The sequence below is a fragment of the Panulirus ornatus genome, chromosome 1 (genome assembly GCF_036320965.1).
Source record: "Panulirus ornatus isolate Po-2019 chromosome 1, ASM3632096v1, whole genome shotgun sequence".
Classification (NCBI taxonomy): Eukaryota; Metazoa; Arthropoda; class Malacostraca; order Decapoda; family Palinuridae; genus Panulirus; species Panulirus ornatus.
In genome coordinates, this window is record NC_092224.1 from 487,346 (window position 1) to 511,047 (window position 23,702).

A 23,702-nucleotide genomic window follows, 5' to 3' on the forward strand; every position below is an offset into this window, starting at 1 on the left:
CCTTAATACATCCCATTCCTCCCTCACTCCCCTTATATCCTTTGTTCTCACCTTTTTCCGTCTATACTCAGTCTCTCCTGGTACTTCCTCATACAAGTCTCCTTCCCAAGCTCACTTACTCTCACCACTCTCTTAATCTCAACATTCTCTCTTCTTTTCTGAAAACCTCTACAAATCTTCACCTTCGCCTCCACAAGCTAATGATCAGACATCCCTCCAGTTGCACCTCTCAGCACATAACATCCAAAAGTCTCTCTTTCGCGCACCTATTGATTAACACATAATCCAATAACGCTCTCTGGCCATCTCTCCTACTTACATATGTATACTTATGTATATCTCTCTTTTTAAATCAGGTATTCCCAATCACAAGTCCTTTTTCAGCACATAAATCTACAAGCTCTTCACCATTTCCACTTACAACACCAAACACCCCATGTACACCAATTATTCCCTCAACTGCCACATTACTCACCTTTGAAATCACCCATCACTATAACCCGGTCTGGTGCATCAAAACTACTAACACTCTCACTTAGCTGCTCCCAAAACACTTGCCATTTACATTTAGCATATATTAACTGCTTTTTAGTTCTTCAGTATATACTTAATGTAAAGTGTATGATGTGCAATAAGAAATCATAACTGAAAACCCATAAGAGACCCTAAAGAGTAAAACTGGATTGTGAACAAATAATTATCACACTTTATGTGCATATCTGAGGGCTTATTCAGTATCGTGAAAGCTCAGTCACAGTTGTTTTTCTGTTTTTCATTGTTCAGCATGCATACAAGCACATATGAGTTGAAGGCTTGGGATATTCAAATTTTGTGTCATTGGTAAAAGTAGTACTGACAATATTTTCTGGAGAAAAAGGAGAAGAGGAAAGAAAAAAAGGGTAAACAAAAAAAAAGGAGAAATCCTGAAGCTATGCATCATGCTCTAAGCCATAAGACTTTGTACATCATGAATCTTACTGGGGACAGATGAGCTCACTGTAAATAACTTTAGTATAGCAGTAGATTTTATGATCACTATATATCACGATCTTTATCAGTACAAGACCATGCTGGTTGAAAGGGGATATAGTGCTGTTCAACACAGCACTTTTCTGTGTTTCACTTGAATATCTTTTACGGTGTCAGAGTAGCAGACACGGTTTTTATGATAGCTCAAAAGGGAATGAGGATATTTTTTTGAAATGTCAGGAGCCACTTCAAGTCCTCCTGTATCAACTTGTGCTATAATGCATCTTATAGAGTGAGAGCACTGTGCCCCACAAAAATTAGGGTTAGAAAATAGAAAAAAGGCAGTCATAGCAGAATATTACCCCAAGATGCTGGGAATATTTAATAATTGGTCAGTAATAGTACTAATATCAAGTGCATTTTATTTATGGATTTTTTCTGATTGCACATTTTAAATCCTACATAACATATACTTTAGAGTATAACTGTTATAATAATAATGTAATCTGTATGTACATATCAGATCAGATATATAATATACATTCAGGTATATAATAAAGCAATCTCTGAGCTTTAAGCTAAAGATAAAATATTCTTAGTCAAAATCTGGAAAGTGTGTCTTGTAATGCCTTAAAACTGTCACTCATCAATCATCTATTACTATAGTATCAAATCTCCTACTACGAGTGTTTCTACCTTTGAACGTATGTTTGACTACAGTCACATCAGCATCACAGATTTTTTCTAGCTTTCTTTTCCTAGATCGAGTTTGTGGTCCTGAAAACTCATTACCTAATGCACAAGGAGAGGATTTGAGTGGATTCTCAGAACTTTTGGTTTGTGATGCATCGATCTGCATCTCACTAAGGTCACACTGTTCTTGAAATGCAAGGCACTGATCCTGCTTTCTGTAAGACACTGTAGAACTACTTGGTGAGCTGATCTCTGGGGATAAGCCAACAGAAGTGTCAGACTTAGACAATGGTTCAGTACATCTTTCACCCCTGGAAAAGTCAAAGGAACCCAGAGAACTGCCTTTTGAACTGCCCTTGGACCGTGGGCTTGGTAATGTAAGAACCATGCTTGGAGTGGCTGGAAAGGATATTTCAGATGAAGACTCTATACTTGACAAGTAAGCTTTGACTCTTGCTTCTCCAAAGTCAAATATACTTTCTTCCTTCTTTGGAGTTGCACCTAGTGAGGAACTGCAGCGATCTGATTTACTAGGTGTGCGAACAGAGGTGAGGGAAGACGCTGATGAGGTAGAGGAGAGGGATGAGGTAGAAGAATGGCTTCGGGCATCAGTTGAGGATTTCTTATTTTTTCTGCGTTGAGCCAGACGTGCATTACTAACATCCTGAAAATAACATAAACCATATCTGAACATTTTTGTATGTATAATCTATATGAATAATATTTTTTACTTTCTTTCATAGTATTCGCCATTTCCTGCATTAGCAAGGTAGCGTTAAGAACAGAGGACTGGGCCTTTGAGAGAATATCCTCACCTGGCCTCCTTCTCTGTATTATTAGACCTAATTAATTAGTCACTAACTATGAAAAGATATTTGCATCATAAGAAAAACTGTAGACCAAATGTAATTACTCGAACAGGAGGTTTTCATTAAAATTTCATGTTTTCATAAGATAGGCAAGAAGTGGAATAATTCAAATCAAATGTAAAATGCAATCAAAACTTGGTTCTGTGACATATGCAAGATGAAATCTCTGGTTACTTAATGTGTTCTCATATGAGGTATGTGTTTATGCATTTGATCAGCCATGGCAAATTTAACACATGTAAAATTCAGTCCAGTGATAGTGCTTGCATGCAAATGTTCTCATTTCATTATTTAGCAACCTATACTTGATAGGAGGCTTCTCATTGGCATAGGATAATCAAAGATGTTTCTGGAGGGAGGGTTAGGGGGCTTGTCAATCCAGTGAAATGAAGACTCCTGTTTCCATTTATATTATAATCATTAACTCTTTTTTCAGTTAGTAGGTTAGTTAGTCATAGTTAGTCATGGTGATTGTAATGGGGAAAGAGAAGAGAATGTTGTACTTTTACTGATGATTCTTTTCCAAAACTGAAAAAAGCAGTGCAGTATTTCAATTTGAAATATAGAATTAATCATAATGCCATTCATATTAACCTATTCATTTTAGGCATGTCAAATGTAACACACTTCTTTTTCCATTCACTTGGACTATATCAAATGGGATTTCTTGGAATGGAACTGTCCAAAGGAATATTTAGGCAAGAAATCTATGCCCTAATATGGCAACATTCTCTTGTCACTTTTTTCATTCACATGGACAATAACCATCAGAGTACTATGAAGAGATAGTACATAACTTTTGCACTGTTCAGGCAGCAACGAAATATTTGTAGGTAGATGATATATATAGATTTATATGAATGATGTTTATACATGTATATGAGGGATGTAACATATTGGAAATTATAAAGTTATTGCATAATAAGGTGTTTAGACGTTTTACCAATGGTGGGATGCATTGTATGCCTAGTAGTGTTCCAATCTGAACATTATTTCATTTGGTAAATTCACCACACACACACAAGTAATCTGTTACTATATATATGAAAATACTCGAGACTGATGTGGGTAAAAATGAAAGTGGACGGCAAAAGATGAGTTATTATTAGTGCTTCTGCACCTGGCCACGAGAGGAAAGATCATGACGGGCAAATGTTTTGGGAGCAGCTAAGTGAGTGTGTCAGCAGTTTTGATGTAATTAGCGATGGGTGATTTGAATGTAAAGGTGAGTAATATGGAAGTCGAGGGTATAACTGGGGGGCATGGGGTATTCAATATTATGAAAAGAATTGGAGAACAGCTTGTGAAGTTGGGTGCTGAAAAGGGATTGATGATTGGAAATACCTTGTATAAAAAGAGAACATAAAAAAGTATGTATATGTGAGTAGAGAGATGGTCAATGGGCATTATTGGATTACATATTAGTGGGGGGCCAGAAATCCTCTCCTCCTTATATTTTTTAACTTTCTAAAATGGGAAACAGAAGAAGGAGTCACGCGGGGAGTGCTCATCCTCCTCGAAGGCTCAGACTGGGGTGTCTATATGTGTGTGGATTTAACCAAGATGTGAAAAAAGGAGAGATAGGTAGTATGTTTGAGGAAAGGAACCTGGATGTTTTGGCTCTGAGTGAAACGAAGCTCAAGGGTAAAGGGGAAGAGTGGTTTGGGAATGTCTTGGGAGTAAAGTCAGGGGTTAGTGAGAGGACAAGAGCAAGGGAAGGAGTAGCAGTACTCCTGAAACAGGAGTTGTGGGAGTATGTGATAGAATGTAAGAAAGTAAATTCTCGATTAATATGGGTAAAACTGAAAGTTGATGGAGAGAGATGGGTGATTATTGGTGCATATGCACCTGAGCATGAGAAGAAAGATCATGAGAGGCAAGTGTTTTGGGAGCAGCTGAATGAGTGTGTTAGTGGTTTTGATGCACGAGACCGGGTTATAGTGATGGGTGATTTGAATGCAAAGGTGAGTAATGTGGCAGTTGAGGGAATGATTGGTATACATGGGGTGTTCAGTGTTGTAAATGGAAATGGTGAAGAGCTTGTAGATTTATGTGCTGAAAAAGGACTGGTGATTGGGAATACCTGGTTTAAAAAGCGAGATATACATAAGTATACGTAAGTAAGTAGGAGAGATGGCCAGAGAGCGTTATTGGATTACGTGTTAATTGACAGGCGTGCGAAAGAGAGACTTTTGGATGTTAATGTGCTGAGAGGTGCAACTGGAGGGATGTCTGATCATTATCTTGTGGAGGCTAAGGTGAAGATTTGTATGGGTTTTCAGAAAAGAAGAGTGAATGGTGGTGTGAAGAGGGTGGTGAGAGTAAGTGAGCTTGGGAAGGTGACTTGTGTGAGGAAGTACCAGGAGAGACTGTGTACAGAATGGAAAAAGGTGAGAACAATGGTAGTAAGGGGAGTGGGGGAGGAATGGGATGTATTTAGGGAATCAGTGATGGATTGCACAAAAGATGCTTGTGGCATGAGAAGAGTGGGAGATGGGTTGATTAGAAAGGGTAGTGAGTGGTGGGATGAAGAAGTAAGATTATTAGTGAAAGAGAAGAGAGAGGCATTTGGACGATTTTTGCAGGGAAAAAATGCAATTGAGTGGGAGATGTATAAAAGAAAGAGACAGGAGGTCAAGAGAAAGGTGCAAGAGGTGAAAAAGAGAGTAAATGAGAGTTGGGGTGAGAGAGTATCATTAAATTTTAGGGAGAATAAAAAGATGTTCTGGAAGGAGGTAAACAAAGTGCGTAAGACAAGGGAGCAAATGGGAACTTCAGTGAAGGGCGCAAATGGGGAGATGATAAAAAGTAGTGGTGATGTGAGAAGGAGATGGAGTGAGTATTTTGAAGGCTTGTTGAATGTGTTTGATGATAGAGTGGCAGATATAGGGTGTTTTGGTCGAGGTGGTGTGCAAAGTGAGAGGGTTAGGGAAAATGATTTGGTAAACAGAGAAGAGGTAGTAAAAGCTTTGCGGAAGATGAAAGCCGGCAAGGCAGCAGGTCTGGATGGTATTGCAGTGGAATTTATTAAAAAAGGGGGTGACTGTATTATTGACTGGTTGGTAAGGTTATTTAATGTATGTATGACTCATGGTGAGGTGCCTGAGGATTGACGGAATGCGTGCATAGTGCCATTGTACAAAGGCAAAGGGGATAAGAGTGAGTGCTCAAATTACAGAGGTATAAGTTTGTTGAGTATTCCTGGTAAATTATATGGGAGGGTATTGATTGAGAGGGTGAAAGCATGTACAGAGCATCAGATTGGGGAAGAGCAGTGTGGTTTCAGAAGTGGTAGAGGATGTGTGGATCACGCTTTGAAGAATGTTTGTGAGAAATACTTAGAAAAGCAAATGGATTTGTATGTAGCATTTATGGATCTGGAGAAGGCATATGATAGAGTTGATAGAGATGCTCTGTGGAAGGTATTAAGAATATATGGTGTGGGAGGCAAGTTGTTAGAAGCAGTGAAAAGTTTTTATCGAGGATGTAAGGCATGTGTACGTGTAGGAAGAGAGGAAAGTGATTGGTTCTCAGTGAATGTAGGTTTGCGGCAGGGGTGTGTGATGTCTCCATGGTTGTTTAATTTGTTTATGGATGGGGTTGTTAGGGAGGTAAATGCAAGAGTTTCGGAAAGAGGGGCAAGTATGAAGTCTGTTGGGGATGAGAGAGCTTGGGAAGTGAGTCAGTTGTTGTTCGCTGATGATACAGCGCTGGTGGCTGATTCATGTGAGAAACTGCAGAGGCTGGTGACTGAGTTTGGTAAAGTGTGTGAAAGAAGAAAGTTAAGAGTAAATGTGAATAAGAGCAAGGTTATTAGGTACAGTAGGGTTGAGGGTCAAGTCAATTGGGAGGTAAGTTTGAATGGAGCAAAACTGGAGGAAGTAAAGTGTTTTAGATATCTGGGAGTGGATCTGGCAGCGGATGGAACCATGGAAGCAGAAGTGGATCATAGGGTGGGGGAGGGGGCGAAAATCCTTGGAGCCTTGAAGAATGTGTGGAAGTCGAGAACATTATCTCGGAAAGCAAAAATGGGTATGTTTGAAGGAATAGTGGTTCCAACAATGTTGTATGGTTGCGAGGTGTGGGCTATGGATAGAGTTGTTCGCAGGAGGATGGATGTGCTGAAAATGAGATGTTTGAGGACAAGGTGTGGTGTGAGGTGGTTTGATCGAGTAAGTAACGTAAGGGTAAGAGAGATGTGTGGAAATAAAAAGAGCGTGGTTGAGAGAGCAGAAGAGGGTGTTTTGAAATGGTTTGGGCACATGGAAAGAATGAGTGAGGAAAGATTGACCAAGAGGATATATGTGTTGGAGGTGGAGGGAACGAGGAGAAGTAGGAGACCAAATTGGAGGTGGAAAGATGGAGTGAAAAAGATTTTGTGTGATCGGGGCCTGAACATGCAGGAGGGTGAAAGGAGGGCAAGGAATAGAGTGAATTGGATCGATGTGGTATACCGGGGTTGACGTGCTGTCAGTGGATTGAATCAGGGTATGTGAAGCGTCTGGGGTAAACCATGGAAAGCTGTGTAGGTATGTATATTTGCGTGTGTGGACGTATGTATATACATGTGTATGGGGGTGGGTTGGGCCATTTCTTTCGTCTGTTTCCTTGCGCTGCCTCGCAAATGCGGGAGACAGCGACAAAGCAAAAAAAGAAAAAAAAAAATTAATTATGCCTTCTCCAGGTCCATAAATGCTACATATGATGGGGTTGATAGAGATGCTTTGTGGAAGGTTGTAAGAGTGTATGGTGTGGTAGGTAAGTTGCTAGATGCGGTGAAAGGTTTTTACCAAGGATGTATGGCATGTGTAAGAGTAGGAAGAGAGGATAGTATTTGGTTCCCAGTGAATGTCGGTCTGCGGCAAGGGTGTGTGATGTCCCCATGGTTGTTTGATTTGTTTATGGATGGGTGGTTAGGGAGGTAAATGCAGGAGTTTTGGAGAGAGGGGCGAGTATGCAGTCTGTTGTGAACAAGAGGGCCTGGGAAGTGAGTCAGTTGTTGTTTGCCGATGATACAGCTCTAGTGGCTGATTCCTGTGAGAAACTGCAGAAGTTGGTGACTGAGTTTGGAAAAGTGTGTGAAAGGAGAAACTTGAGAGTAAATGTGAATAAGAGCAAGGTTATTAGGTTCAGTAGGATTGAGGGACAAGTTAATTGGGATGTAAGTTTGAATGGAGAAAAATTGGAGGAAGAGAAGCATTTTAGATATCTGGGAGTGGCCTTAGCAGTGGACGGAACCATGGAAGTGGAAGTGAGTCACAGGGTGGGGGAGGGGGCGAAGGTTCTAGGAGCGATGAAGAATGTGTGGAAGGATAAAATGTTATCTTGGACAGCAAATATGGGTATGTTTGAATGTTATATGGTTGCAAGGCATGGGCTCTAGGTAGGGTTGTACAGAGGAGGGTGGATGTGTTGGAAATGAAATGTTTGAGGACAATATGTGGTGTGAGGTGGTTTGATTGAGTAAGTAATGTAACGTAAGAGAGAAGTGTGGAAATAAAAAGAGTTTAGTTGAGATTGCAGAAGAGGGTGTGTTGAGATAGTTTGGACATGAAAAGAATGGGAGAGGAAAGATTGACAAAGAGGATATATGTGTCAGTGGTGGAGGGAACAAGGAGAAGTAGGAGACCAAATTGGAGGTGGAAGGATGGAGTGAAAAAGATTTTGAGCGATCGGGGCCTAAACATACAGGAGGGTGAGAGGTGTGCAAGGAATAGAGTGAATTGGAATGATATGGTATACCAGGGTCGACGTGCTGTCACTGGACTGAACCAGGGCATGTGAAGTGTCTAGGGGTAAACCATGGAAAGGTCTGTGGGGCCTGGATGTGGATAGGGAGCTGTAGTTTTGGTGTATTACACATGACAGCTAGAGACTGAGTGTGAACGAATGTGCCCTTTTTTACTATTCCTGGTGCTGCCCCACTGAAGCAGGGGATAGCGATGCTGTTTTCCTGTGGGGTATGGTAGCGATGGGAAGGGAGGAAGGCAAGCATACATGTATATGTATGTAATGTCTGCATGTGTGTATGCATATGTATGTATATCTTGATATGTATATGTATGTGTATGTGGGCGTTTATATGCTTAAATGTGTATTCTTCATCTGTTTCCAGGCACTACCTCATTGATGCAGAAAACAGCGATTATGTATAATGATATAATAAAAAACATTAATCATAAGCATGCAAAAGAGAGACTTTTGGATGTAAAGGTGCAGAGAGGAACCTGGTGGGATGTCTGATAACTATCTTGTGGAGGCAAGGGTGAAGAATTATGTTTTCAGAAGAGGAAACAGTGTCGTTGAGAAAAGAGGGGTGATAGTAAGTGAGCTTGGAAAAGAGACGTGTGAAGAAATACCAAAAGAGATTGAGTGTATATTGGCAAAAGGTGACATTATATGAAGCAAGAGGAGTAGGTAAGGAATGGGAGATATTTAGGGAAGCAGTGCTGGCACGTGCAAGATATGCATTGGCATGCAAAAGGTGGGAGGTGGGCAGGTTAGAGTGAGTGGTGGGCTGAAGAAGTAAAGTTGCTAGTGAAAGAGAAAAGAGGTGTCTGGGAGGTAATTACAGGGAAGGAGTGCATGCAAATGATTGGAAGATGTGTAAGAGAAAGTGGCAGGGAGTCAAGAGGAAGGTGCAGGGGTTTAAAAAGAGGGCAAATGAGAGTTAGGAATAATGAGAATTAGTAAACTTTAGAGAGCACAAGAACTGGCTTTAGAAGGAGGTTGATAATGTGTGAAAAACAAATATAACATACTGGAACATTGGTGAAGGGGGCAAAAGGGGAAGTGATAACAGGTAGTGATAAAGTGAGAATAAGAAATGGATTGAGTATTTTGAAGGACTGTTGAATGTGTTTGAAGATAGAGTGAGAGAATCATGGAAAGTGGTTTGGTGAAGAGAGAAAAGGTGGTGACAGCCTTTTTTTTTTTTTTTTTTTTTTTTTTTTTTATACTTTGTCGCTGTCTCCCGCGTCTGCGAGGTAGCGCAAGGAAACAGACGAAAGAAATGGCCCAACCCCCCCCCCCCATACACATGTACATACACATGTCCACACACGTGTATACATACCTACACAGCTTTCCATGGTCCACCCCAGACGCCTCACATGCCTTGATTCACTCCACTGACAGCACATCAACCCCTGTATACCACATCGCTCCAATTCACTCTATTCCTTGCCCTCCTTACACCCTCCTGCATGTTCAGGCCCCGATCACACAAAATCTTTTTCACTCCATCTTTCCACCTCCAATTTGGTCTCCCTCTTCTCCTCGTTCCCAACACCTCCGACACATATATCCTCTTGGTCAATCTTTCCTCACTCATTCTCTCCATGTGCCCAAACCATTTCAAAACACCCTCTTCTGCTCTCTCAACCACGCTCTTTTTATTTCCACACATCTCTCTTACCCTTACGTTACTTACTCGATCAAACCACCTCACACCACACATTGTCCTCAAACATCTCATTTCCAGCACATCCATCCTCCTGCGCACAACTCTATCCATAGCCCACGCCTCGCAACCATACAACATTGTTGGAACCACTATTCCTTCAAACATACCCATTTTTGCTTTCCGAGATAATGTTCTCGACTTCCACACATTTTTCAAGGCTCCCAAAATTTTCACCCCCTCCCCCACCCTATGATCCACTTCCGCTTCCATGGTTCCATCCGCTGACAGATCCACTCCAAGATATCTAAAACACTTCACTTCCTCCAGTTTTTCTCCATTCAAACTTACCTCCCAATTGACTTGACCCTCAACCCTACTGTACCTAATAACCTTGCTCTTATTCACATTTACTCACATTGACAGCCTTTAGAAAGATGAAATGTGGCAAGGTTGCTGGAGTGGATGGCATTACAGATGAATTTATTGAGAAGGGAGGGTGACAGTGTTGTTGACTGGTTGGTAAGGATTTTCAGTGTATGTATGGATCATTGAGGAAGCTGTGTTCCTTGGCAGGTGAACGAGGTGGTGCACACTGCTTTGCAGATGAGTGTGTGTGATAACTGATGCATGAGTTAACATTCACCGTTGTGTATGAGTAAATGTGGTGAGTAAAGTGGTTACAGTAGTTTTGACAGAACATAGCCAATGTTCATCTTCTAAAGCATACAAATAATTATACCATATCATTAGTTAAACACTGCTTATTTGAGTTATCAACAGAGAGGTGTACTTCAGGAAAACAGCAGGCTAGTAGCCAGGAAAGAAGCAGTGTTCCTTTGGGGGAAGTAGCATTTCTTGGTAGGTAGCTAAGGTAGTGCACACCACTTTTCAGACAGAGGGGAGTGTGATGACTGATGCATGATTTAACATGTTAATATGTATTGTAATACATGAGTAATGTGGTGAGGGAAATGGTTACAGTAATGTTAAAACACAACCTACGTTGACCTTTAAAAGCCTACCAATAATTTTAATGTAATGTTAATCAAACATTGCTGACGAGTTATTATCAAAGGAAAACTTTACTTCAGGAAAACAATAGGCCTGTAGCTAAGGAGGAAGCAGTGTTCCTTTTGGGGAATCAGTGTTAGTTGATGGGAAGCGAAGGTGGCAATAGCCACTCTGTAGACAATGAGTTCTGCCAAAGAACAACAGGTACAATACCTGTATTATCTTTTTTCCTCTTATGGCACATTATGATGAAATTAGTACCCCAACAAGTGTAAAATGAAAATTTTGATGTTTTGGTTGAAGACTTGGACCACGAGCAGATGATGTTACATTTTGTTTGATAACCACACTTCCCAATGTGGTTGACGATATTGTCATATTTTCACCACAATATAGGTAAGACATGATTACTTTTTCATTCATATCAGTAATACAGGTGTGTATTTCATCTATAGCTGCAATAGGCAGTGATTTCTACTGAATGAGACTAACCAACTCTGATGAAAAATTGCATCTGTTATGATATGTATGACAAATGAAGGATATTTTGGCTAAAAGATGATGACAGTGCAATATGTTTGTTAGCAGAGGATTGTAGTCTTGATATCAAGTGGTGCATTTTGTAAGTGCTATACTCTAGCCTTGCCACATGGCAAGATCTTATCATAGGTGCTTGTAAGTATGTTGTGGGTCAAAGTACCTTGTCAGTTACAGAACTAAACATAAAGTCATTCTTCACTTACCAACAAACGAAATCCTTCTCTAGTAGCTATATGGAATGCATGAAAAGCTTGCTTAACCCCTGCTTCAGCTGTGACTGGGCCATTGAGTGTAGGTCGGGCACTGAGGATAGTGGGTGTCATAAGAGGAGTGGCTGAGAAAACAGAGGGTGGGCCACCTTGAAGCCACTCATCTTGGAGCAATTCACTTATAGTCAGACGTTTAGAGGCATCTACAGTTAAAAGTCCTGAAAAATAGAATTTTATTACAGTTTACCATATTAAATACACTGAGATACAGTTATTGACTTGCACTTTCATCTATCTATTCTATCTATATGTTTGATGCCTGTTCTCTATGGGAACTTCCATCAAGTAGGTGGCAACTGCAGAAGAGTCTCCTCTTACATGACTCCCTCGCATAGCTCACTCAAATTTATATGCCCGTGTAATTGTTTACAAAACAAGTATTCTACCCAACATTATTTTGTACATTATCCATTCAGTTGTTATGGAGACTCTTGAAAATAACATTTATATAAGGATTGACTTGCATGATTAGGTATCTGAGAACTAGCAAGAACAAGCATCTCATGTGTCCAAGATAACAGTAGCTGATGCATGTTGTTTGTTCTTGAAGAACTCTAAGGATGTGTGAGAAGAAAGAGAGAAGTAGAAGTACTGACACTGGAAAAAACAGAAAAATGTAGAGAGATGAAACAGTAAAAGAATGTTAAGAAAGTGGATGAAGCATAATTTGGTGTTTGAAAAATTGAAGTTGACTGTAATTGATAATGTAGAGCATATGTGGCCATGGGAAAGAAGCATCTGTTGGAAGAAGGTCTCCCCATTTTTTCCATGACTGGTTTTATGGGCAATAGTACCAGCCAGTCCTCTTACATGGAATATATATGTGAGAATACTTCCCTTATTTTTAAAACTGGAAGACTGAAAATTCTTTTAAGCAAAATGACTTCTTGATTTTAAGACATAAGGGAACTTACAATACAAGGCTTTGGAACTCCTACTGTGATTATTTTTGGGAAGTTTATTATGTGGTGACGGAGTTTGGTAAAGTGTGTGGAAGAAGAAAGTTAAGAGTAAATGTGAATAAGAGCAAGGTTATTAGGTACAGTAGGGTTGAGGGTCAAGTCAATTGGGAGGTGAGTTTGAATGGAGAAAAACTGGAGGAAGTGAAGTGTTTTAGATATCTGGGAGTGGATCTGGCAGCGGATGGAACCATGGAAGCGGAAGTGGATCATAGGGTGGGGGAGGGGGCGAAAATTTTGGGAGCCTTGAAAAATGTGTGGAAGTCGAGACCATTATCCCGGAAAGCAAAAATGGGTATGTTTGAAGGAATAGTGGTTCCAACAATGTTGTATGGTTGCGAGGCGTGGGCTATGGATAGAGTTGTGCGCAGGAGGATGGATGTGCTGGAAATGAGATGTTTGAGGACAATGTGTGGTGTGAGGTGGTTTGATCGAGTAAGTAACGTAAGGGTAAGAGAGATGTGTGGAAATAAAAAGAGCGTGGTTGAGAGAGCAGAAGAGGGTGTTTTGAAATGGTTTGGGCACATGGAGAGAATGAGTGAGGAAAGATTGACCAAGAGGATATATGTGTCGGAGGTGGAGGGAACGAGGAGAAGAGGGAGACCAAATTGGAGGTGGAAAGATGGAGTGAAAAGGATTTTGTGTGATCGGGGCCTGAACATGCAGGAGGGTGAAAGGAGGGCAAGGAATAGAGTGAATTGGAGCGATGTGGTATACAGGGGTTGACGTGCTGTCAGTGGATTGAATCAGGGCATGTGAAGCGTCCGGGGTAAACCATGGAAAGCTGTGTAGGTATGTATATTTGCGTGTGTGGACGTGTGTATGTACATGTGTATGGGGGGGGGTTGGGCCATTTCTTTCGTCTGTTTCCTTGCGCTACCTCGCAAACGCCGGAGACAGCGACAAAGTATAAAAAAAAAAAAAAAAAAAAAAAATCCATCTAACCATATACATTGGTTCCACCATTACTGCAAGTTAATTAACACAAAGTGAGGATATTCCCTCTAAGGCTCAGTCCTTTGTTCTTTGCGCTACCTTGCTAATGTGGGAAATGGCGAATATGTATGGATATGTATATATTTTTTTTTTTCATACTATTCGCCATTTCCCGCATTAGCGAGGTAGCGTTAAGAACAGAGGACTGGACCTTTGAGGGAATATCCTCACCTGGCCCCCTTCTCTGTCCCTTCTTTTGGAAAATTAAAAAAAAAACGAAAGGGGAGGATTTCCAGCCCCCCCGCTCCCTTCCCTTTTAGTCACCTTCTACGACACGCAGGAATACGTGGGAAGTACTCTTTCTCCCCTATCCCCAGGGATAAGATATGTATATATATATATATGTTTTTTGTTTGTTTTTTACTTTGTCGCTGTCTCGCGCGTTTGCGAGGTAGCGCAAGGAAACAGACGAAAGAAATGGCCCAACCCACCCCCATACACATGTATATACATACGTCCACACACGCAAATATACATACCTACACGGCTTTCCATGGTTTACCCCAGACGCTTCACATGCCCTGATTCAATCCACTGACAGCACGTCAACCCCGGTATACCACATCGCTCCAATTCACTCTATTCCTTGCCCTCTTTTCACCCTCCTGCATGTTCAGGCCCCAATCACACAAAATCTTTTTCACTCCATCTTTCCACCTCCAATTTGGTCTCCCACTTCTCCTCGTTCCCTCCACCTCCGACACATATATCCTCTTGGTCAATCTTTCCTCACTCATTCTCTCCATGTGCCCAAACCATTTCAAAACACCCTCTTCTGCTCTCTCAACCACGCTCTTTTTATTTCCACACATCTCTCTTACCCTTACGTTACTTACTCGATCAAACCACCTCACACTACACATTGTCCTCAAACATCTCATTTCCAGCACATCCATCCTCCTGCGCACAACTCTATCCATATCCCATGCCTCGCAACCATACAACATTGTTGGAACCACTATTCCTTCAAACATACCCATTTTTGCTTTCCGAGATAATGTTCTCGACTTCCACTCATTCTTCAAGGCTCCCAGAATTTTCGCCCCCTCCCCCACCCTATGATCCACTTCCGCTTCCATGGGGGGTGACTGTATTGTGTTGACTGGTTGGTAAGGTTATTTAATGTATGTATGACTCATGGTGAGGTGCCTGAGGATTGGCGGAATGCGTGCATAGTGCCATTGTACAAAGGCAAAGGGGATAAGAGTGAGTGCTCAAATTACAGAGGTATAAGTTTGTTGAGTATTCATGGTAAATTATATGGGAGGGTATTGATTGAGAGGGTGAAGGCATGTACAAAGCATCAGATTGGGGAAGAGCAGTGTGGTTTCAGAAGTGGTAGAGGATGTGTGGATCAGGTGTTTGCTTTGAAGAATGTATGTGAGAAATACTTAGAAAAGCAAATGGATTTGTATGTAGCATTTATGGATCAGGAGAAGGCATATGATAGAGTTGATAGAGATGCTCTGTGGAAGGTATTAAGAATATATGGTGTGGGAGGCAAGTTGTTAGAAGCAGTGAAAAGTTTTTATCGAGGATTTAAGGCATGTGTACGTGTAGGAAGAGAGGAAAGTGATTGGTTCTCAGTGAATGTAGGTTTGCGGCAGGGGTGTGTGATGTCTCCATGGTTGTTTAATTTGTTTATGGATGGGGTTGTTAGGGAGGTGAATGCAAGAGTTTTGGAAAGAGGGGCAAGTATGAAGTCTGTTGGGGATGAGAGAGCTTGGCAAGTGAGTCAGTTGTTGTTCGCTGATGATACAGCGCTGGTGGCTGATTCATGTGAGAAACTGCAGAAGCTGGTGACTGAGTTTTGTAAAGTGTGTGAAAGAAGAAAGTTAAGAGTAAATGTGAATAAGAGCAAGGTTATTAGGTACAGTAGGGTTGAGGGTCAAGTCAATTGGGAGGTGAGTTTGAATGGAGAAAAACTGGAGGAAGTAAAGTGTTTTAGATATCTGGGAGTGGATCTGGCAGCAGATGGAACCATGGAAGCGGAAGTGGATCATAGGGTGGGGGAGGGGGCGAAAATTCTGGGGGCCTTGAAGAATGTGTGGAAGTCGAGAACATTATCTCGGAAAGCAAAAATGGGTATGTTTGAAGGAATAGTGGTTCCAACAATGTTGTATGGTTGCGAGGCGTGGGCTATGGATAGAGTTGTGCGCAGGAGGATGGATGTGCTGGAAATGAGATGTTTGAGGACAATGTGTGGTGTGAGGTGGTTTGATCGAGTGAGTAACGTAAGGGTAAGAGAGATGTGTGGAAATAAAAAGAGCGTGGTTGAGAGAGCAGAAGAGGGTGTTTTGAAGTGGTTTGGGCACATGGAGAGAATGAGTGAGGAAAGATTGACCAAGAGGATATATGTGTTGGAGGTGGAGGGAACGAGGAGAAGAGGGAGACCAAATTGGAGGTGGAAAGATGGAGTGAAAAAGATTTTGTGTGATCGGGGCCTGAACATGCAGGAGGGTGAAAGGAGGGCAAGGAATAGAGTGAATTGGAGCGATGTGGTATACCGGGGTTGACGTGCTGTCAGTGGATTGAATCAAGGCATGTGAAGCGTCTGGGGTAAACCATGGAAAGCTGTGTAGGTATGTATATTTGCGTGTGTGGACGTATGTATATACATGTGTATGGGGGGGGGGTTGGGCCATTTCTTTCGTCTGTTTCCTTGCGCTACCTCGCAAACGCGGGAGACAGCGACAAAGTATAATATATAATACATATATCTTTTTCTTTCTTTCATACTATTCGCCATTTCCCACATTAGCGAGGTAGCGTTAAGAACAGAGGACTGGACCTTTGAGGGAATATCCTAACCTGGCCCCCTTCTCTGTTCCTTCTTTTGGAAAATTGAAAAAAAAAAAACCAAAACCGAGAGGGGAGGATTTCCAGCCCCCGCTCCCTTCCCTTTTAGTCGCCTTCTACGACACGCAGGGATTACGTGGGAAGTATTCTTTCTCCCCTACCCCAGGTATATATATATATATATATATATATATATATATATATATATAGATAGATAGATAGATAGATAGATAGGGTTGTGTGGAGGAGGGTGGAGGTGTTGGAAATGAAATGTTTGAGGACAATATGTGGTGTGAGGTGGTTGATTGAGTAAGTAATGAAAGGGTAACAGAGATGTGTGGTAAAAAAAAGAGTGTGGTTGAGAGAGAAAAGGGTGTGTTGAAATGGTTTGGACACATGGAGAGAATGAGTGAGGAAAGATTGACAAAGAGGCTATGTGTGTCAGAGGTGGAGGGAACAAGAAGTGGGAGACCAAACTGGAGGTGGAAGGATGGAGTGAAAAAGACTTTGAGCGATTGGGGCCTGAAAATACAGAAGGGTGAAAGGTGTGCAAGGAATAGAGTGAATTGAATGATGTGGTATACTGGGGTGGATGTGCTGTCAGTGGATTGAACCAGGGCATGTGAAGTGTCTGGGGTAAACCATGGAAAGGTCTGTGGGGCCTGGATGTGGAAAGGGAGCTGTGGTTTTGGTGCATTTCACATGACAGCTACAGACTTGAGTGTGAACAAATGTGGCCTTTTTTTTTTTTTTTTTTTTTTGTCTTTTCCCGGCACTACCTTGCTGGAGGGGGGGGTGCTATTGCATGTGTGGTGGGATGACGATGGGAATGGATGAGGGCAGCAAGTATGAATATGTACATGTGTATATATGTATATGTCTGTGTATGTATATGTATGTATACATTGAAATGTATATATATGTATATACATGTGTATGTGGGTGGGTTGGGCCATTCCTTGTCTGTTTCCTTGCACTACCTTGCTGACTTGGGAGACGGCGATTAAGTATGATAAATTTATAAATGAATAAATATATATATTTGGCAAATAATATACAATTCGGTGTATACAATGCTCTCTTATGATCCTGGAGTGTAACCAGTAGATGGGAGCACCTAAATTGATGCCCACTCTGCTCAGGATGCAGTAGGTAGCATTACCCCAGGTAGGAATAGCATAAGTCGTTTGGAATCTGAACCCATTTTTTTAAGCCAAAAAACGATTGAGGAAACAGGAATTGAGAATCAATCGGTACATCACATGTAAATCCTCTGTGAAAGATCAGGAGTCTCAGATAGTAGGTAATATATGAGTAAAACATATGAGTATGACTTTGTCATATAAGACCATCAGATGTTCTTGGATTTCACCTGCAAGCTGGAAATGCCACATTCACTAAGGTTGTTTAAGTGTCAGCTGACAGAGAGGAGTAAAGCCTTGCCAAGAACTTTCCCATCCTAGAGAAAACCACGTTACCCAGTTACTGTGTTGGGCATACTCTGAAGCTTCAAGGGCTAAAGAGAAATATTAAAAAGGTACTTAAACACAGTACATCATAATGGGTATTGATGAAATACCTTTGATTAATTTTTTGGCTTGTGATGAAACGGTGAGCCATTCTGGCCCAGACATGTCGAAACTTCCACCCTTAATCCGTGCAATGATGGATGCAGAAGTGTCGTCTTTACTTCTAGATTGGAAAGGAGCTCTCCCTGACAACATTGTGTACTGAAACGAAATATGCAAACACTTACTTACATGGTTATATATTTTCAAACTGTGTAGGTTAGCAAGTGAAGCAAGAAATCTGGAACACAGAAAGAGATATCTTATCATAAAGTGAAATCATTGTCTCATATTTGGTAAAAATTGCCTCTCCTTAAAACGGTTTAACATTACTAGCTGAATACTAAGGATGTTCTCAATGAAATCAGTAAAGAAGTATTTTCCTTCCACATCTATAATGCAGACATTAAGTGTAACCATAGATAGATAAAGATATTCTTGGAAATACACATCTCCCCAAAATGCTGATGATCTTTAGGATGCATGACATTTTCCTTGTACTGTAAGTCTGATGCAGCAAATGATGATATAGATTGGTGGTTTCAAAATATGATCCCTGACATGTTGTCCTGGGCTCAAAGAGATGTGGGGGAATGATATCATCCTTCATATGTTGTTAGTAAGTATGAGCATTTTTAGTGAACCACAATTTTAGAATTTAATAAAGGAAGAGCAGATGGGCACGAATATAATTCATCTCTCCTGGTTTACATCTATAACACACCCATATTGAATATTCAAGAGTCTTCTCAAAGAATAAAACAGTGTTGCCATAACTTTGTGTCCTTTTTCTTGCACCCACATGTTGAATTTAAAAGCTACATAGCAGGAAGGGATTCAGTGTCTGAAAAATGCAAAATTGCTTCAGCTTCTTCAAGTTAATATTCACTTTTCTGGGACCATCCACTCCATCCTACTCTTCCTAACACTATCACTGTTTGAAAAATGATTGGGAAGACCACAGAGTATATATTGAATGGAGAATCTGAAAAAAAAGGACATGAGACGTAGGGAGTGGGGGAACTGGATTACACTAAAGTCATGAAAGAATACCTCCAACGTATTCCCTATGTGTTGTAGACAGTCATTAAAGGGAGTGGAAGCAGGGGGCTGGAAACCCTCTCCTTCTTATATTTCAATTTCTAAAAGAGGAAACAGAAGGAAGAGTCAAGCAGAGTGCTCATCCTCCTTGAAGGCTCAGATTGGGGTGTCTGAGTGTCAGTGGATGTAACCAAGATAAGAAGAAAGAAGAGACAGGTAAAATGTTTGAGGAAAGAAACCTGGATGTTCTGGCTGAGTGAAATGAAGCTCAAGGGTAAAGAAGAATGGTTTGGAAAAGTCTCGGGAGTATACTCAGGGGTTGGTAAGAGGACAAGAGCAAAGGAAGGAGTAGCACTCATTAAACAGTAGTTATGGGAGTGTGTGATAGAATGTAAAGAAGTAAGTTCTAGATTGACGTGGGTGAAACTGAAAGTGGATAGAGAGAGAAAGGTGATTATTGGTGCTTATGCGCCAGGTCATGAGAAGAATCATGAGAGGCAAGTGTTTTTAGAGCAGATGAGTGTGTGTGTCAGCAGCTTTGGTGCAGGAGACCAGATATTAGTGGTGGGTGATATTAATAAGAAAGTGAGTAATGTGACTGTTGAGGGTATAATTGGTGTACATGGGGTATTCAGTGTTGTAAATGGAAATGGTGAAGAGCTTATGGATTTGTGTGCTGAAAAAAGACTGGTGATTGGGAATAACTAGTATAAAAAGAGAGATATATGTAAGTATACCAATGTGACTAGGAGAGATGGTCAAAGGGCATTATTAGATTATGTTAATTGATAGGCATGTAAAAGAGAGACTTTTGGATGTTAATGTGCTGAGAGGGGCAACTGGTGGGATGTCTGATTACTATCTTGTGGAGGCAAGAGTGAAGATTTGTAGAGAATTCCAGAAAAGAAGAGAGAATGTTGGGAGAAGAGACTGGTGAGAGTAAGAGAGCTTGGAAAGGAGACTTGTGTGAGGAAGTACCAGGAGAGATTGAGTGTAGAATGGCAAAAGGTAAGAGCAAATGACATTAGGGGGTAGGGTGAGGAATGGGAAGTATTTAGGGAAGTAGTGTTGGCATGTGCAGAAGATGCATGTGGCATGAGAAAGGTGGGTGGGAAGATTAGAAAGGGTAGTGAGTGGTGGGATGAAGTAAAGTTGTTAGTGAAAGAGAAAGAGAGGCATTTGGACAATACTTACAAGGAAGGAGTGCAAATGACTGGGAGATATATAAAAGAAAGCAGCAGGAGGTCAGGAGAAAGGTGCAAGGGTTGGAAAAGAGGGCAAATGAGAGTTGGGGTGTGAGAGTATCATTAAAGTTTAGGGAGAATAAAAAGATGTTTTAGAAGGAGGTTGTTGTTCGCTGATGATACAGCGCTGGTGGCTGATTCATGTGAGAAACTGAAGAAGCTGGTGACTGAGTTTGGTAAAGTGTGTGGAAGAAGAAAGTTAAGAGTAAATGTGAATAAGAGCAAGGTTATTAGGTACAGTAGGGTTGAGGGTCAAGTCAATTGGGAGGTGAGTTTGAATGGAGAAAAACTGGAGGAAGTGAAGTGTTTTAGATATCTGGGAGTGGATCTGGCAGCGGATGGAACCATGGAAGCGGAAGTGGATCATAGGGTGGGGGAGGGGGCGGAAATTCTGGGGGCCTTGAAGAATGTGTGGAAGTCGAGAACATTATCTCGGAAAGCAAAAATGGGTATGTTTGAAGGAATAGTGGTTCCAACAATGTTGCATGGTTGCGAGGCGTGGGCTATGGATAGAGTTGTGCGCAGGAGGATGGATGTGCTGGAAATGAGATGTTTGAGGACAATGTGTGGTGTGAGGTGGTTTGATCGAGTGAGTAACGTAAGGGTAAGAGAGATGTGTGGAAATAAAAAGAGCGTGGTTGAGAGAGCAGAAGAGGGTGTTTTGAAGTGGTTTGGGCACATGGAGAGGATGAGTGAGGAAAGATTGACCAAGAGGATATATGTGTCGGAGGTGGAGGGAACAAGGAGAAGAGGGAGACCAAATTGGAGGTGGAAAGATGGAGTGAAAAAGATTTTGTGTGATCGGGGCCTGAACATGCAGGAGGGTGAAAGGAGGGCAAGGAATAGAGTGAATTGGAGCGATGTGGTATACCGGGGTTGAAGTGCTGTCAGTGGATTGAATCAAGGCATGTGAAGTGTCTGGGGTAAACCATGGAAAGCTGTGTAGGTATGTATATTTGCGTGTGTGGACGTATGTATATACATGTGTATGGGGGTGGGTTGGGCCATTTCTTTTGTCTGTTTCCTTGCGCTACCTCGCAAACGCGGGAGACAGCGACAAAGTATAATAAAAAATATAGAAGGAGGTAAATAATGCGCGTAAGACAGAGAACAAACGGGAACATCAGTGAAGGGGGCAAGGAGGGAAGTGATAAGGGGTAGTGATGAAGTGAGAATGAGATGGAGTGAGTATTTTGAAGGTTTGTTGAATGTATTTGATGATAGAGTGGCAGATGTAGGGTGTTTAGGTCGGGGTGGTGTGCGAAATGAGTGTCAAGGAGAATGGGTTGGTTAAGAGAGAAGAGGTGGTGAAAGCCTTGTGGAAGATGAAATCCGGCAAGGTGGCAGGTTTGGATGACATTACAGTTGAATTTATCAATAAAGGGGGTGACTGTGTTGTTGATTGGTTGGTAAGGATATTCGATGTATATGTGAATCATGGTGAAGCACCTGAGTGAGGATTGGCCACTGTACAAACAACAGAGACATAAGTTTGTTGAGTATTTATGGAAAATTGTATGGGAAGATATTGATTGAGAGGGTGAAGGCATGTACAGAGCATCAGATTGGAGAGGAGCAGTGTGGTTTCAGAAGTGGTAGATGGGTGGATCAGGTGTTTGCTATGAAGAATGTGTGTGAGAAATACTTAGAAAAACAGATGGATATGTATGTAGCATTTATGGATCTGCAGAAGGCATATGATAAGGATGATAGAGATGCTTTGTGGAAGGTCTCAGGAGCATATGGTGTGGGAGGTAAGCTTCTAGAAGCAGTGAGAAGATTTTATCAAGGGTGTAAGGCATGGGTATGAGTAATAAAAGATGAGAGTGATTGGTTCTCAGTGAAGGGTGGTTTGTGGCAGGGGTGTGTGATGTCCCCATGGTTGTTTAACTTGTTTATGGATGGGGTGGTAAGAAAGGTAAATGCAAGAGTTTTGGAGAGAGAGGAGAGGGCCTAGGAAGTGAGACAGTTGTTTGCTGATGATACAGCATTGATGGCTGGTTCAAATGAGAAACTGCAGAAGTTGGTGACTGAGTTTGGAAAAATGTGTGAAAGGAGAAAGTTGAGAGTAAATGTGAATAAGAGCAAGATTATTAGGTTCAGCAGGGTTGAGGGACAAGTTGGGATGTAAGTTTGAATGGAGAAAAATTGGAGGAAGTGACGTATTTAGATATGTGGGAGTGGACTTAGCAGCGAATGGAACCATGGAAGTGGAAGCGAGTCATAGGGTGGGGGAGATGGTGAAGGTTCTGGGAGCGATAAAGAATGTGTGGCAAGAGAGAATGCTATTTTGGAGAGCAAAAATGGGTATGTTAGAAGGAATAGTGGTTCCAACAATATTATATTATTGTGAGGCATGGGCTATAGATAGGGTTGTATAGAGGAGGGTGGATGTGTTGGAAATAAAATGTTTGAGGACAATGTGTGGTGTGAGGTGGTTTGATCGATTAATACATGAAAAGGGAAGAGAGATGTGTGGTAATAAAAAAGAGTGTTTGAGAGAGCAGAAGAGGGTGTGTTGGAATTGCTTGGACATATGGAGAGAATGGGTGAGGAAAGGTTGATAAAAGGGATATATGTGTCAGAGGTGGAGGGAACAAGAAGTGGGAGATCAAATTGGAGGTGGAAGGATGGAGTAAAAACTCCATCCTTCCACATCCAATTTGGTTTTGAGTGATTGGGGCCTGAACATACAGGAGGGTGAGAGGTGTGCATGGAGTGTTCAGTGTTGTAAATATGTGGTGTGAGGTGGTTTGATTGAGTAAGTAATGAAAGGGTAAGAGAGATGTGTGGTAATAAAAAAGTGTGTTTCAGAGAGCAGAAGAGGTTGTGTTGGAATTGCTTGGATATATGGAGAGAATGGGTGAGGAAAGGTTGATAAAGGGGATATATGTGTCAGAGGTGGAGGGAGCAAGAAGTGGGAGATCAAATTGGAGGTGGAAGGATGGAGTGAAAACTCCATCCTTCCACATCCAATTTGGTTTTGAGTGATTGGAATCTGAACATATAGGAGGGTGAGAGGTGTGCATGGGGTGTTCAGTGTTGTAAATATGTGGTGTGAGGTGGTTTGATCGAGTAAGTAATGTAAGGGTAAGAGAGATGTGTGGTAATAAAAAGAGTGTGGTTGAGAGAGCAGAAGAGGGTGTTTTGAAATGGTTTGGTCGCATGGAGAGAATGAGTGAGGAAAGATTGACCAAGAGGATATATGTGTCAGAGGTGGAGGGAACAAGGAGAGGTGGGAGACCAAATTGGAGGTGGAAAGATGCAGTGAAAAAGATTTTGAGTGATTGGGGCCTGAACATGCAGGAGGGTGGAAGGCGTGCAAGGAATAGAGTGAAT

At 41.5% G+C, this 23,702-nt stretch overlaps 1 protein-coding gene across 2 annotated transcripts in view; it reads right to left on the minus strand.

The window, feature by feature from the left end:
• Nucleotides 1-1,377: 1,377 nt before the first annotated feature.
• Nucleotides 1,378-23,702, minus strand: part of LOC139753343 (ribosomal protein S6 kinase alpha-5-like) — a 258,307-nt gene continuing 235,982 nt past the window's right edge. For both annotated transcript variants that reach the window (XM_071669832.1, XM_071669738.1), the window contains 3 exons: nt 18,090-18,240; nt 11,691-11,914; nt 1,378-2,326 (listed from right to left, as the gene is read on the minus strand). In XM_071669832.1, coding sequence (XP_071525933.1) covers nt 1,616-2,326; nt 11,691-11,914; nt 18,090-18,240 — 1,086 coding nt within the window. In that variant the 3' untranslated portion in view covers nt 1,378-1,615. The remainder of the gene's footprint in view (nt 2,327-11,690; nt 11,915-18,089; nt 18,241-23,702) is intronic.